The sequence below is a fragment of the Leptopilina boulardi genome, unplaced genomic scaffold (genome assembly GCF_019393585.1).
Source record: "Leptopilina boulardi isolate dan_hultmark-lab unplaced genomic scaffold, ZJU_Lbou_2.1 LbouV2_51, whole genome shotgun sequence".
Taxonomy (NCBI): Eukaryota; Metazoa; Arthropoda; class Insecta; order Hymenoptera; family Figitidae; genus Leptopilina; species Leptopilina boulardi.
In genome coordinates this window covers 1,455,428-1,469,327 of record NW_026137996.1, presented here as the reverse complement: position 1 = coordinate 1,469,327, position 13,900 = coordinate 1,455,428, and the positions used below count along the sequence as shown (strand labels likewise).

General features: G+C 24.3%; 3 protein-coding genes across 6 annotated transcripts in view; all 3 read right to left on the bottom strand.

Moving 5' to 3' along the window:
• Positions 1–4,490, bottom strand: part of LOC127289896 (uncharacterized) — a 37,849-nt gene extending 33,359 nt beyond the window's left edge. For both annotated transcript variants that reach the window (XM_051318148.1, XM_051318150.1), the window contains exon 1: positions 4,210–4,490. In XM_051318148.1, coding sequence (XP_051174105.1) covers positions 4,210–4,271 — 62 coding nt within the window. In that variant the 5' untranslated portion in view covers positions 4,272–4,490. The remainder of the gene's footprint in view (positions 1–4,209) is intronic.
• Positions 4,491–5,650: 1,160 nt separating this feature from the next.
• On the bottom strand, positions 5,651–9,109 carry LOC127289811 (uncharacterized). Of its 3 annotated transcripts, XM_051317991.1 has the most exons (4): positions 8,983–9,109; positions 8,816–8,856; positions 7,492–7,647; positions 5,651–7,393 (listed from the first exon to the last, which is right to left on the bottom strand). In XM_051317991.1, exons 3-4 carry the CDS (start codon positions 7,624–7,626, stop codon positions 7,001–7,003), a joined length of 528 nt encoding a protein of 175 aa, XP_051173948.1. In that variant the 5' UTR covers positions 7,627–7,647; positions 8,816–8,856; positions 8,983–9,109; the 3' UTR covers positions 5,651–7,000. The 3 variants fall into 3 exon arrangements, with proteins under 3 accessions (XP_051173948.1, XP_051173946.1, XP_051173947.1); XM_051317989.1 differs by lacking the exon at positions 8,983–9,109 and having other exon boundaries at positions 7,492–7,697; positions 8,816–8,959; XM_051317990.1 differs by lacking the exon at positions 8,983–9,109 and having other exon boundaries at positions 8,816–8,957.
• Positions 9,110–10,342: 1,233 nt separating this feature from the next.
• Positions 10,343–13,735, bottom strand: LOC127289933 (ubiquitin carboxyl-terminal hydrolase 1). Its single transcript, XM_051318219.1, has 7 exons — positions 13,528–13,735; positions 13,100–13,282; positions 12,736–12,974; positions 12,408–12,637; positions 11,811–12,337; positions 11,544–11,742; positions 10,343–11,414 (listed from the first exon to the last, which is right to left on the bottom strand). Exons 2-7 carry the CDS (start codon positions 13,269–13,271, stop codon positions 10,847–10,849), a joined length of 1,935 nt encoding a protein of 644 aa, XP_051174176.1. The 5' UTR covers positions 13,272–13,282; positions 13,528–13,735; the 3' UTR covers positions 10,343–10,846.
• Positions 13,736–13,900: the final 165 nt, after the last annotated feature.

Below are 13,900 nucleotides of genomic sequence, written 5' to 3'. Positions count from 1 at the left end.
CTGCGCCATATTCAACGCACTTTACTTCTATTTATTCTTCCAACAAGACTATATATATAATGCTAATGAAAAATCGCATAATAATAATAATAATAATATAAATAAATAATAATAATAATAATAATAATAATAAATTAAATAAAAATAAATTAAAACGTCAACTGCGTGGAAATGTACCAAATTTTAGCCCTATAGGTCAAAATGTCTGAGATAAATTTTAATGAAATATTATTATTAATTTATTTATAAATTTCTTTTATTATTTTTTTGTTTATATTTATTTATAATTATTTTATTTTTAATAAAAAAAAATTTTAATTTAAAATACAAAAAAAAAGATTTTTTTTCCTCTCTCTCTCTTTTTTGATATATATATATATTTAAGAATATTCTCTGCGCAAGATTTATGTCGAAAGAAAAGTGTTTTCAAGTCAAATGTCAATATGATTTAAAAATGAGGATGTATTATAATAGAGAAGACATATTTTCCAACCAATTTCTTGTATACTAAAGAGAATTTTTTACTACGCTAGACTGCAGATTCAGACCTTGGCCTTGGATTGAAAAGGCAGATTCTCCAGTGGCTCTTCTGGCATTAGTAGTTGAAAATGAAAATGCACATATAGCGCTTTTTAAAGCAAGAGTAGACTACAATTTTTATAAGCTATATATATATTATTTACTCATATATATTATATATAAATAGACAATATTTTTTTCTCTCTCTCTTCTTTTCTATACACAAAATATATTTTATTTTTTTCTTTTCAAATTAAAAAATATTTGAAAATTTTTTAATTTTTATATAAATTTATTTATTTTATATAAATTTTTTGTTTATAAATAAAAATTGAAAAAAATTTGCTTAAAAAAAAGAATTTGATTTAGAAAAATGTTAAGTATTTTTAAAATTTGAAAAAAGAAAAAATTAACGAACAATAGAAAATAAATATATATATAAAAGAACAGGAAAAATATGAAAAAGAATATAAGCTGTATGTAAAAAAAAAACGATGAATATAAAATTTAATGTCCACTAGAGTGATGCATCGATATATATATGTGTAAATAAAAATAGTCTATTGAAGTTCTTATTTTTATCGAGAAAATTTTTTTTTCTCCAATTCTCTCTCTTTGGAATTTTTCAAGGAAAATTTCAATGAAAGAACATTCATATAAAACGCCCAAGATTGCAGCCTCTTTCGAAGCAGTATATAGTTCAACAAGAGAAGCACTAAAGTGGTTGCTTTTAAGCACCAAAAAAAAAAAGAGAAAGAGAGTGAGAGAGAGAGAAAGAGAGACTAGAAAGGAATATGAGAGAAAATGGATTATAAGTGTGAGAGAGAAGCAAAACTAAAGATATACAGGTTCTCCTGTTACTCTCTGCTGCTGTGGATCGATAAAATGGACCTGCGTGATAGTAAGAGGGTTTTCCACGTGTATAAACTACTGATAAAACGTTGCGAGAGAGAGAGAGAAAGACAAATAAAATTCTCACATTATATTTCAAGAAAAAAGAAAAAAAATTTTCTTTGACACTATATATACAAAAACTAATTATCAATTTGTTTCATAAAAATTTTTTTTCAATCATGAATTTTTCCACCATTTTCTTCCTCAGGAGAAACTAATTTTTTCTATAAATTTTTCTTTAGAATTACCATTTTTTTTTGTATTCAATATTAAAGAAATTAATCAAATTGGTTGCAAAAAATATTTTAGCAAAAAAAAAATTGAAAAAAAATTGCATTTTTCTTAACAAAATCAATTCGTCATACAGGAATAAATTATAATTATTATTCGCTGATATAACCGAGAACAATATATAGTTATGCGGACGAGCAAATTAGTTATCTCACTGAGAAAAAAATATTATTATTAATTCATATGTTTGATTTGAATAAATTTATCTGAAAAATATTTTACATTAATTTGAAAAAAAAATAATTCTATCAAGTAAAATAAATAAATTAAGAAAAAAAAAAATATTTTTAACTCCTTTTAAAAAAAATAAAATTCAAGGAAAATTGATTTTTTAATTAAATTAATTAATTTGCATTCGACGAGAATTAATGTTATAAATCAATGTTACTTTGTCAAATTCTGCTGATTCTTTCTATATATATATAGTATAAAGAGAACTTAAAAAATCGGGTGAAGGATATATAATAATAATTGGGGTCCTTCGCGAATTAACTGTCTTAAGATATATAAAAAGATAACATATGGGACTCTGAACTTCATAGCGCAAAGAAACATAAATCGATGCTCCTAATAGTTACTTAGTTGCTTTACCTTGACTCGAATTTTCTTGTTTATTTTCTAAAAGCTTAACCCTTCAATTCTATTAGCATATATTATAAATAAATTTTCAATATATTCTAATGCTATTATAAAACATTTTTAAAAAAATGTCCATACATTCTACACTGCGAAAAAAGGATTTGGTATCGTCAACCAAACGTTTGGTTGGTATTTAAGCAACCAAAAATTTTTTTTGTTGAATCAACAAAATTTTAATTGTCTCAATCAAAATTCATTTGACACAACCAAAATTAGAAAAAAAAGAATTTTTGTTGTCCTAACTGATTGGGACAACCAAAATTTTGTTGATTCAACAAAAAAAATTTGGTTGCATAAATACCATAACCAAACGTTTGGTTGTCAATACCAAACCTTTTTTTCAGTGTAGTTTGTTTCAAACAAAAAAAAAATGTTTTTAAATATTTAAAAAAATTACTCTCAAGTAGAATTTTTATGTATTTTTCAAAAAATTTAATCACTTCTTTCTCAAAAAAAAAAGAAAAAAAATAATACCATTGGAATTTTTTACACAACTAAATAATCAAAAACATTATTAATTTTTAATTTAAAAAGTCATATTTCACATGAAAACAATTTGTCAATTTTTTTTTTTAAATAATTCAAATTTTATTGAATTAAATAAAAGACACGAATAGTAAAAGATTTTTCTTTTTTTTTGCAAAACAATAATAATTTAGAAATTATTAAAGAATATTCTCAAAGAATAATATAATTTTTTATTGAATTAAATAAAAGACACGAATAGTAAAAGATTATTTTTTTTTTTTTGCAAAACAATAATAATTTAGAAATTATTCATGTATAGACTAGATGATGTCTGACGTAAATATTGGTTTTACCTTCGAAGGTAAAAAGTCTCCAAGTTATTTTAAGTATATTCTTTACATTAATAGGGCTGTTATTGTCACAAATGGATAGAAATAGATGAGACAAAGGCTTGAGTATAGGGTCTCTATAAGTCATGACGTAATATATGACCACAGTTCAACGGTCAGTAACACTGGTTTCTTTTTACTATATTATAATCTATATAATATTATTATAAATTCTTGATAAAAAATGGTACTATTAATAAAATTGTGACTTTAGTTTCATCAGAATAATAAAAATATTACATAATAAAAGGTTAAAGGAATCTTGACGTGGTCGTGATTTCATTACACCATTTTCAAAAGGGACATCCAGTAAATGACGTAACATATATATAGGAAGGGAAGTTAGTCTTCCTGCACTATTGATTTACCATATTTATTAATAGGAATATACCAACGTTGGAAATTACAAATATTTTAAGCAACCAAATTCATTTTACAATAATTATAATATCAAAATCAAAAATATTTAACTATAATTTTGACAATAAATGAACCAATGAAACAAAAAATCATAAAATAAATATAAGATTCAAAATAAAAGGTTTTTAAAAATTTAAACGAAATTTAAATACTGATTAAAAAATAATCACATTGCCAAGTGACTTGTGTAATAATAAAGTGCAATAATCTCACATATATATAATAATCAGGGAAAGTAATATCAACAAAGGCAATGTCATATTGAAAACAAAAGATCATTGACTTTTGGATATTAATAAATAATATTGGGTAATGTTCACGCGAATTTTAAAACAATTGGCATTTTGACAAATTGTTATACGTCGAAAAAAGAAATATTTTCAAACAAAATTCTTATAATTGACATGAATTTGTTATTATAAGTAAAAAAAAAATGAAATGCACAAAAAAAAACCTAACCTCAAATTTTTCGTCACGCTTCGGTTCAATGGCACATTATTATATCATAAGAAAATCAGTAAATACTCCTCAAATATTCATTCTTATACTTATTATTAATTTTTTTTTTTTTTTAAACAAAATAACTCACATTTTTTCCGATTTTCTTAAGTGACAAGTGGATCCATCGCTATCTCCATCCTCGGTATCCATTGGAATTTCCACAACATAACTTTGTACCGGCAGAAAAACAATACTATCTCACTGTTGATTTCATTATTTCACACATACTTCATATATGAATAATCATAATTGATCCAATTAATCAGTTTAATAAACTTTTATAAGCAAAATAAAACTTGTGTACACTTTTCTTGGTTCCATTGTTCGTTTTTCTTTACTTTCTCTGGCAAATTTTTCCCACCTAATGTGCGCATGCTCTGTAAGAACTTTTTTTTTTTGAATGAACCAATCAGAAGCAAACATCAAATATTCAGTAATTTCTGCGCACATTTTTATTGTTTTTTTTTTTTTGACGAAAATCGAAAAACATTTATTTAATAAAAATAAATAAATTTATTGTTGAATTTAATGATCATTTTATTAATTTAAAAATATATCTTTAGAAGCGTTAACAATCCTAAATGAAACAGTAAATTATGTGCGCAGATGGCGCCACTTACTGGACAACTAATTTTGAAAATAGATATTTAATTATTTATATTTAAAAAATTTATTGAACTTTCTTTTTTTATATTGTTCTAAACATTTATTTAATTATTAATAAAAGTTTTCTCCATTATCAAATAATTGTAATTATAAAAATATTGTCGATAAATGAGGGAATATGGATTTTTTTTTTAAATTATGGCGGGAAATTTTTGTTAATTTGAATTGATACTTTTAAATAATTAATTTAATAATTATCATTATAAATAAATAATTTAAATTATATTACCATTTTTTGCTTCTAACATAAAACGAAATAATACCTGAAAGAAAAAAAAGAAACAGTGAAATATTTTTTCATATATTTATATTTATAAAACAACGATCAATTACAATTCAAAGTTTTGTAAAACAAAATCTGTCTGCATGAAATATTAATAATTAATTCCTACATTCTAAAATATTTAAATAGTTGTTTGCAAAAATTACTCTTTTTCATTTTATACTTGTGTTTCTTTAATAATAATCTAGATTCTAAATAATAAATTTTTTTTTTAATTTAAGAAACAGATCAATATGTTTAATATATACTAGATCGACTAGTACTACTCTAATTATTTATAAATAGACACGTTCTTTATCAAAATACTATTTATATTAAAATAAAATTAAAAATTTTAATTAAAGTTTAATTAATTTTAATTTTAATTAAAGTTTAATTAATTCTAATTTTAATTGAAGTTTAATTAATAACACTGCAATTTAAATTTTAAAAATTTTGGTATCAAAAACATATTTGATTTTCTTTTTTTCTTGAGCATATTAATGATTCAAAGTAAATTATTATTATTTTTAATCGGAGAAATAATAAATAATTAAAATTTATCAAAAATGGAAAAAAAAACAATGTTTTAATAATTATTTTCAATAAGAAAAATTGTTTTGGGAATAAATTTAAAATTTTGTCTCATATTTCAATGATTACAATAAGAATATTATTATTATTATGAATAAATTCTAAGGACATAAATATATTTATATTTGTTTTAATAAATAAATTTATCTGCTATGAAGAAATAAATATATCTGTCATAAATAAAATGTTTCTATGTATGTAGTTAAATCTACAAATTCTATATGAATGCAGCACTGCTGCAAATAACGTTTTACAATAAAAATTCTGAAGATGATAATTTTTCTATAAAAATAGAGTATTAACCGAAGACGTTAAATTGATTTCTTTTTTTTTCCAATTGAAGACTATCGTAATGATTGTTTACTGTACAAACGTATACTTTCAATTAATACTTTTTTTTTTTAGGCTCATCTAAAATCTATTCATATCACGTGCTTAAAAGAACACCCATAATATTTCACAAGGTGCACTTATTATTATTATTATTATTTTTGTTTCTCATTTAAATAATTATTATATGTGGAAAGGCACTTGTAGTGAAATGCGCATTGAACTCCAAGATTCGAAAATTAATTTCTCCACATAACATATTCGAATTAAATATATCTAATATTAATTTGTTACATATATTGGCAGAAAAATCTGTGCTTAGAAAAATTTTCCATCATTAATATTAATAATTATTTATTAAGTTGCTAAAAATTAATATTTATCTAATAATAAGTTGCCAATAATAATCAATAACTAATAAATAATTATTTATTTATTAATTATTATTATAAATTATTTATAGATTGTTTTGCTAATAAATTAAAAATAAATTATATTTAATTTCTAAGCTAATTAGCTTTTGATTTTAATTTTAATCCTTTAAATACTAATGATAAAGATTTTACGTTAAAAAATTAAAAAATATTTTATGAGCCTTTAGATTAATTTTAAAAATTAAAAGAAAAAACAATTTGAATGTTAAGTTATGTCATCGAATTCGTTAATTAATTTTTGTTGATTGAATTCGTTGTTTAAATGTAAAGAGATACTATATATTTTACAATACTTGAACTTTTGTACTTTTTGTTTTTATCACTGTTTGCTTTATAATAGTTGAAAGAAATATTAAATTTCTTCAATAAAGTGAAAAAATTTGTTTTTCAAATTATTTTCAAGATAATTAAAAAAAAAAATTAAAATCGCAAGACTTAGGCACTGTGAGAAATATTTTTCATTTCTCTTTCTTTTTGGTAAATTTAATTTTTTGATTAAATTTCAACTTCTGGATAATTTTATCGCAATTTTCTGCTTGTTTCAAAATAGAATTAAAATCACAGAAGTTTACAGACCTTTGTTACTTTTTTTTCTATTTTTCTTTCTTCTCCTCAACAGGGAGAATTTCTTCATCTTTTTTTAAATTTTCAATACTTGCTTCTTCATCGTTTTTCGTTTCAGTGTTGTTTGTTTCTTTTTTCTCCTCATCATCAGTGTCATCGAGCAAATGATCCCAATCATAAGGATCGCCACCTTCTTGAACCCTTTTCAATTCACGTTTCAACATTTCAAGACACTCTCGTCTCTCCTTCCATCTTTCGGCCATTGTTTTCTCATCGAGTTTCTCACCTTCAGGATTCTCTTGATTTGAATTTCCATCGGGATTTTCAGATGATTTTTCACACGATTTTTCCACATTACCCTCGGTGCCCATTAATTTCTCCTTTTCCTCACACTCCATGACATATTTTTCATAACTATCCACCTGTAAAAAAAAAAAAATTCAAATTTATAAAATTAAAAATTTTATTTACATTTAATTTGAATTAATTTTTTTTTTAAACAAAAATTCATGAAGATTACTTTGTCTTGGAGCATTTGTTGAACATTATTTTGTTTTTTCAGATGTTTAGGAAGCCAAAAGCAAGCCTGAAGAAGCCTCAAAAAAATCCATGCTACCCCTGCTAGTGCCAAATATGTGCAGGCAGTAAACACCATGTTTAGCAGATCCACTGAAACCTGTTGATATTGAGTCATAGTTTTTTTTTTTTCAAAAATTGTCCGAGTCCCTGAAAAAGTGAAACAATATTAAATATAAAAAAAATTCAATAAGTTTTTAATTCAATAAATAATTTAACAACTATAATTTTAGTAAATTTTTTTTTTTTTTAATTTAATATAATTTGAAAAAATAATTAAGAAAATATAGTAGTTGAATTATTTATTAATGTAATTAAATCATATTGTATGTTTATTACATTATATTAGTAAAAATACAATAATGAAATAATTAATTGAAAACAAAAAAACAAATTTTATTATTTTTCATTTAGAGAAAAATAAAAATAACTGCACTGACATGGTTTATTAAAATAATTATACACTAAAAATGGCAGTGAGTGTATATGAACGTGATATGTCCCTATAACACATTTATTGATCGTGAGTAATAAAACAGAAAATAAACAATGAATAAGTAAAACTTGATTTTACTCACCATATAAATTTAAAATGGTGATAAAGTTTAACTATCACATCAGATGTTAAGTTACTCCAAAAATTATGTAAAACAAATTTCATTTTATTTTAATTAATATCGAAAAAAAATTGAAAAATCCAATAACAATTTTTTAAATATTTAATATTTAAATATTCAAAAAAAACACTAATTTTTAAAATAAATAATTTAAATAATAATTATTTTTCCAAATAGGAACAGTAACACACAGGAAGAAGAATGATCGTATAAAAAAAATAATCAAATTGCCCTTAACAGAAAAAACAAACAAAAAAAAAATATTTTTAAACAATAAAATATTATTACTTGAGTGAAGGAAAATAGTCAATTATTGAATTTTTTTTTCACCATAGAACCTTGAAGTGACTTCGACCTTCAGTAAAGTAAAACCAACCCCTTTTTCTTAAACATATAATTATGATTTTAAAAAAAAATTATATTCACAATCCACATAATTTTTAATTGAAAAATGAAATGAAAACGAAAATTAATTTTTTTTTTCAATGAAAATAAAAGCGTATATAGGAACTGAAATTATGTAGTTCTTATAAAGAAGAAATCGATCAAAGGAAATACTTCCGCTTATGAACAACCGGCTTAAAAGTAAGAAACTATTAATTTAAAAAAATTATAATTTCACAAAATTAATTTTAAAAAAATTCACAATACCTTTATGAAAAAATCAAGATGAATTGTTCATTTTCCAAAATCTGAAATTTATATTGGAAATATATGAAAAAATATATAATATATATGTATATAAATGTACTAACACGTCCGACAGTTAAAAGAGACTACACGACGTGTTGGAGTGAGAATTCATGTCTACTACTGACCCGTATCGAAATAATCGATATATGGATATAGTTGTACACAATACCATAAGTAATAAGTTAACAAATACCACGGTGAATCCATTATACATTTATAATCATCTTCCAAAACCATTATTTACATCTGAAAAAGAAATAATAAATTCAATGATAAATTAGATTAAATCACTTTGTTAATTTCATTTTTCTTTTCCTTATTTCTCCTGAAAAAAATTCAATTTTTATTAATTCAAATAATAAACAAATATGAAAAAAAAATTCGAGTTTCCTTTACTTACAGAAAAAGTAATAAACTGTAATTTAATTCTAATAGCTACTAACTTAATGATCATATATATATATATATACTTAATACAAATATTCCAATCGATACATCAAAAATTCTCAATTTTTATCACGAAAATAAAGAAATAAAAAAATAATTTTCACCATACTTTTTTGTTAATAAAAAAAATGAAATAGGTGAGATTTTTTAAATAATCAACATAAATCAAGGAACAATTAAATAGAAAACCAAATATCTAGAGTTAAATAATTTTTATTTTACTTTAAAAATCACCCAAATTTGCTTAGGCATCGAAAATAAATTAATTCACTGTTTCCTACTACTGAGAGAAATGAGATTCAAAATGAGAAGATTATATATATTTTTTTTTTTGTTTTGTTTTATAATAATATTAGAATTGCGCAAATACAGTCCACGAATTAATTCGGCGATTAAACATTTAATTTTTTAATTATTTCACAGGGCTACAATTATATTTGATATAATTATCACTGTTATATATATATATTTTTTTTTTTAAATCATTCAATTAATTAATTAATTTTCAAAAAAATCAATTTAAAAAATGTGCATATATTTACAAGAAGCTTTAGTCATAAAAATTAGCAATATCTTCCATAATTTAATAATTATGGAGATAAAAAATGGAAAAGAAAAATGCAAACACTACCCACAAACTATTTTTTAGTAATATTTCTTAGAAAATAATTTTTGACTTTACTCATGATTTTTAATAGCATTTGATTAATTTATTATTTTGAGACAATTATTCAGTTTCCACGTGTATTTTAATTCATTTCTCATTTAAAAAATAAATCTCAAAATCTTTTTTAAAAAAAAGTAGCCCTGCACTTAATAACTACATTCCATTTTTGCATTCTAAACATAGAATTTTTTTTTTCCCCTAAGTTATCATTTAAATAATTTAATACTGTGATTCGAAATTTAGTTTTCTTTTTGTAATAATGGAATCTGTATTCAGAATCTAAAATCATCATATATATTTTCCCTGCATTATCTCCTCTTGATTATCTTGGAAGTTTAGATTATTAAAAAAAAAAAGAAAAAAATATCCTATATTTGGAGCAACATTTAAATTGTTTATTTCTACAATTTTTTAAAATTGGGACAAAAATTATAGCGACAGAAATGTTTCTTTTTAAATTGCATTTTAACAATTCATGCCGTAATAATCCCATACTGGAAATTTGACAATCAAACTAATTTTACAACATTGATCTCTGTGACACATATAAGAGATATTTTTTTTTTTGTTTCTTTATATAAAATTCATCGAGCTTTGAATATCTTTGAAATTAAAAAAAAATAAATTAGAATATTAAATAAAAATCATCATCATAAATTGATAATAATTAATAAATAATAAATAAATAATTGATAACTGAAAACAGTGATAACAATTACGTCAATAAATAGATATATATTTTTTTAATGTAAAAATAAAAATCGATTTTGAAAATTCTTTGATAATCAAGCTCGACAAAAAGAAAAGCTATTTAAAATTTGTTTTGATAAAATGGGAGAAATTACAAATTTTGTTTTTTTAGACGTTTGGAATGCTTACGTCGTTGTGGTTTTCACATAGAAGAGAAGATAGGGTGTGGCTGAATTTCGTGGATTGTGTGCAAGTTTATCCTGTAGCTCTTGCACTTGAATAACGCGCACTGTTTCATCGTCACATTCCAACCACATACCAGGTCCAAGGGATTTACCATTATGTCGAATACCACAACATTCTGCACTACGACAACCTCCCTTCATTGATGATGTCTCTTTACTTTCATTAATGTTCGGTTTACTTCTACTAAAATATTTGGAAATAAGTGATTGATTTTTTGAATTGCTCGTACTGTGTTGCGATTGTTGATTTGGCCGTTTAACATCGCGATTACAACGACAATATTCTTGTGATTCATCAGGTAAACGTGAATATGCAACATAATGACCGGCAGTCATTGTTGCACCCTGATGCATTATCACTGAATAAAGTTGATATAAATGACGCGATTCACTATGAATTGTGCCACCAGTGCCACTTCTTTGTGACGATTGTTCACTATAGCACTCCTCGCAAAAACATTCAAGATCCAATGGCGTTGGCATATAATTGTTGATCTTTTCCATTGATCTATTTTTGTAAATTAATTTTATTTTTAATTTTCTCTTACTATTAAATTTGATTTACTTTTATAAAATTTACATATAAGACTACATTTTAATTTTATAAAAGTAAAAAAATTAATTTATTTTTAATTACCCAGCTGCTGTAGAAAATCTCTTTAGTTGCAATATCAAAAGCCGAGGTAGAGAAGGAAAGCAAACAGCCCGTCGAGCTTCATTAAGTCGAAGACAATGTTCACACCAATATTTATCTCTCTCGCAAAGTAACTCACTGGTTACAACCGCTCTTCTATAAACCTCACTGCTACTAATTTTATCCTTCTTTTTGTCATCGTCTAAAAAAAAAATACATATTTCAATAAATATTTCAAGAGTAAAATTTAATTTTACTATGAATACTCACCGTCATCATTGGAACGATCGATATCAATAGGTACACAAATATCGCAGAATATTTCCTTTCTCTCAGTGACTTGCTCGCACTCGAGGCATGTTGTTCGAAGTAAACTCACGCCTTCAAAATCCTCCGAAATAAAACATTTTCTACTCTCGTGTTTAATGTGCTGTTGAGAATTTAAATCGCCATTAGTCTCCGTAAATTCAGAATAACCATTTTCCGCTGGTTTCGATGATGACGATGACGAAACAGAAGGGGATTGAATTCCATTTAAATTTTGTATTACACCAATTGTACTGCCTTTTTGTAATACCTTTTTCCATGATTTTGTTCGACGTTTACTCGATGTTATACTATCGGATTGTGAATCAATTGCACGTTCAATGGAAAAATCTGCACCATTTGTCTGTCCAAATTGACTTTCACGATGTCTAACTAACAATTGAAATGTCTCTCTTATATTGTCTAGTAAACATACCAAAAGTTCGTGTGCATCTTGCTGTTGATTACCTTCAAAAATTGTATTCACTTCCCTGTTAAAAAAAAGGCAAAATTTTAGTTTTTCTACAAACAATTTTAAAAATAAAAAAAAAAAATACAAACCTTAATGCTTGTAAAAAAGCGCCAGGTTGAAAAGGTTCATTATTTTCTTTTACTTCCAATTCTCGTAGTGCTATGAAAAGTTCGTGTAATTTTTCCGTGGCCACTTGAATTCTTGGTTTATTATATTCATGAGTTGGGCCTGCCAGCGCTAATAAATCCTTGCTGCTCATACTACGATTTCCACTTGCCGATAAGGAAACTCCAGTTCTTCCCAACGATGATGATTTCATCTGTGAAAATTTTCCAATTTATAAATATCAAAAATTTTTTTTATCAAAAATTAAGAAAATAATCTAAAACAAAAAAAAAATTCGCAAATAGAACAAACCTTTGTTTGTAGATGTTTGTCATTTAGACTCGATAAATCAATTGCAAGATGATGCAAATTATGCAAAAATGAAGGAGTAAAACGTAAAGTATAAAGAACGCTATTTAAAAAACAGGTATTCCCCAAATTGCATAATGTTGCTATCCTTAAACCATCGGAACCAGGACCCATTATATCGTAATTAGTTGTTGGATGACTACTCGATTGATTTCTGCAGCCATTCAACATTTTGCTCGTACCTTTTAAAGAAATTTCTAATTTAATTTTCCTCCATTTACAAAAAAAGTTAATTTTTAAATTTATTTTCATTATTGAAAAAGAACAAAAAAAAGTAATTTATAAATTCAAATAAATAAAATCTTACCGAACGAAATGGATTGTCGATCCAAGACGCCCCCTCCGACAGTGGCACGAGGGGGCTCAGAATTAGTTTTTCCTAATACAGAACGACTGCGTCCTGATAGGGACAAACAAAACTTTTTCCTCGGAGGTGCAGTTCGTTCATCAGTGTCTTCTTCAGCTTCTAATACTGTCATTTTCTGCTAACCTAAAAGAGAACAAGAATTTTTTTTTTTTTTTTTTAAATTAAAATAATAATATAATTAAAAGAAATGATCGCTACTCAGGCAAAAGAACAAATCATTGATTTCGAGTGCGAAATTTCTCAGCATTATTATTGATAATAAAAAACAAAAAAGAGATAATTTTCATCGACACACAATTTATTTAAAATGATTTTCGTACAATAAAAACGAAAGCTTGTAAAAAAAATTTTTCATCCAAAATACTTACGTGTTATAAGGTGAAGAAGTCATGGAATAAAAATAATTGATTACTGTGAATGCAACTTATCCAAATAAAAGAGTTGATTGAAACGTTAAAACAGTATATTACTAAACACAGACTACATTTTCATCTTGTGAACCATAAAATTTATAAAAATTTTACGTTTTTTTAATGCATCAATGTGCATCAAGTAATAATTTCTTAGCATTGACTATAAATCAAGACAATTCTCATCTAGACGAGTTTTTATAATTATTATTCCCAACAATAGGGTGCGCTGTACGTCAATGCGTAAAAATTGTCCTTTTTTAAAATTTATAAAACAGAAATCAAAAAACATTATTGCGAAAAACACTCTTAATACTGATTAATGTTAATG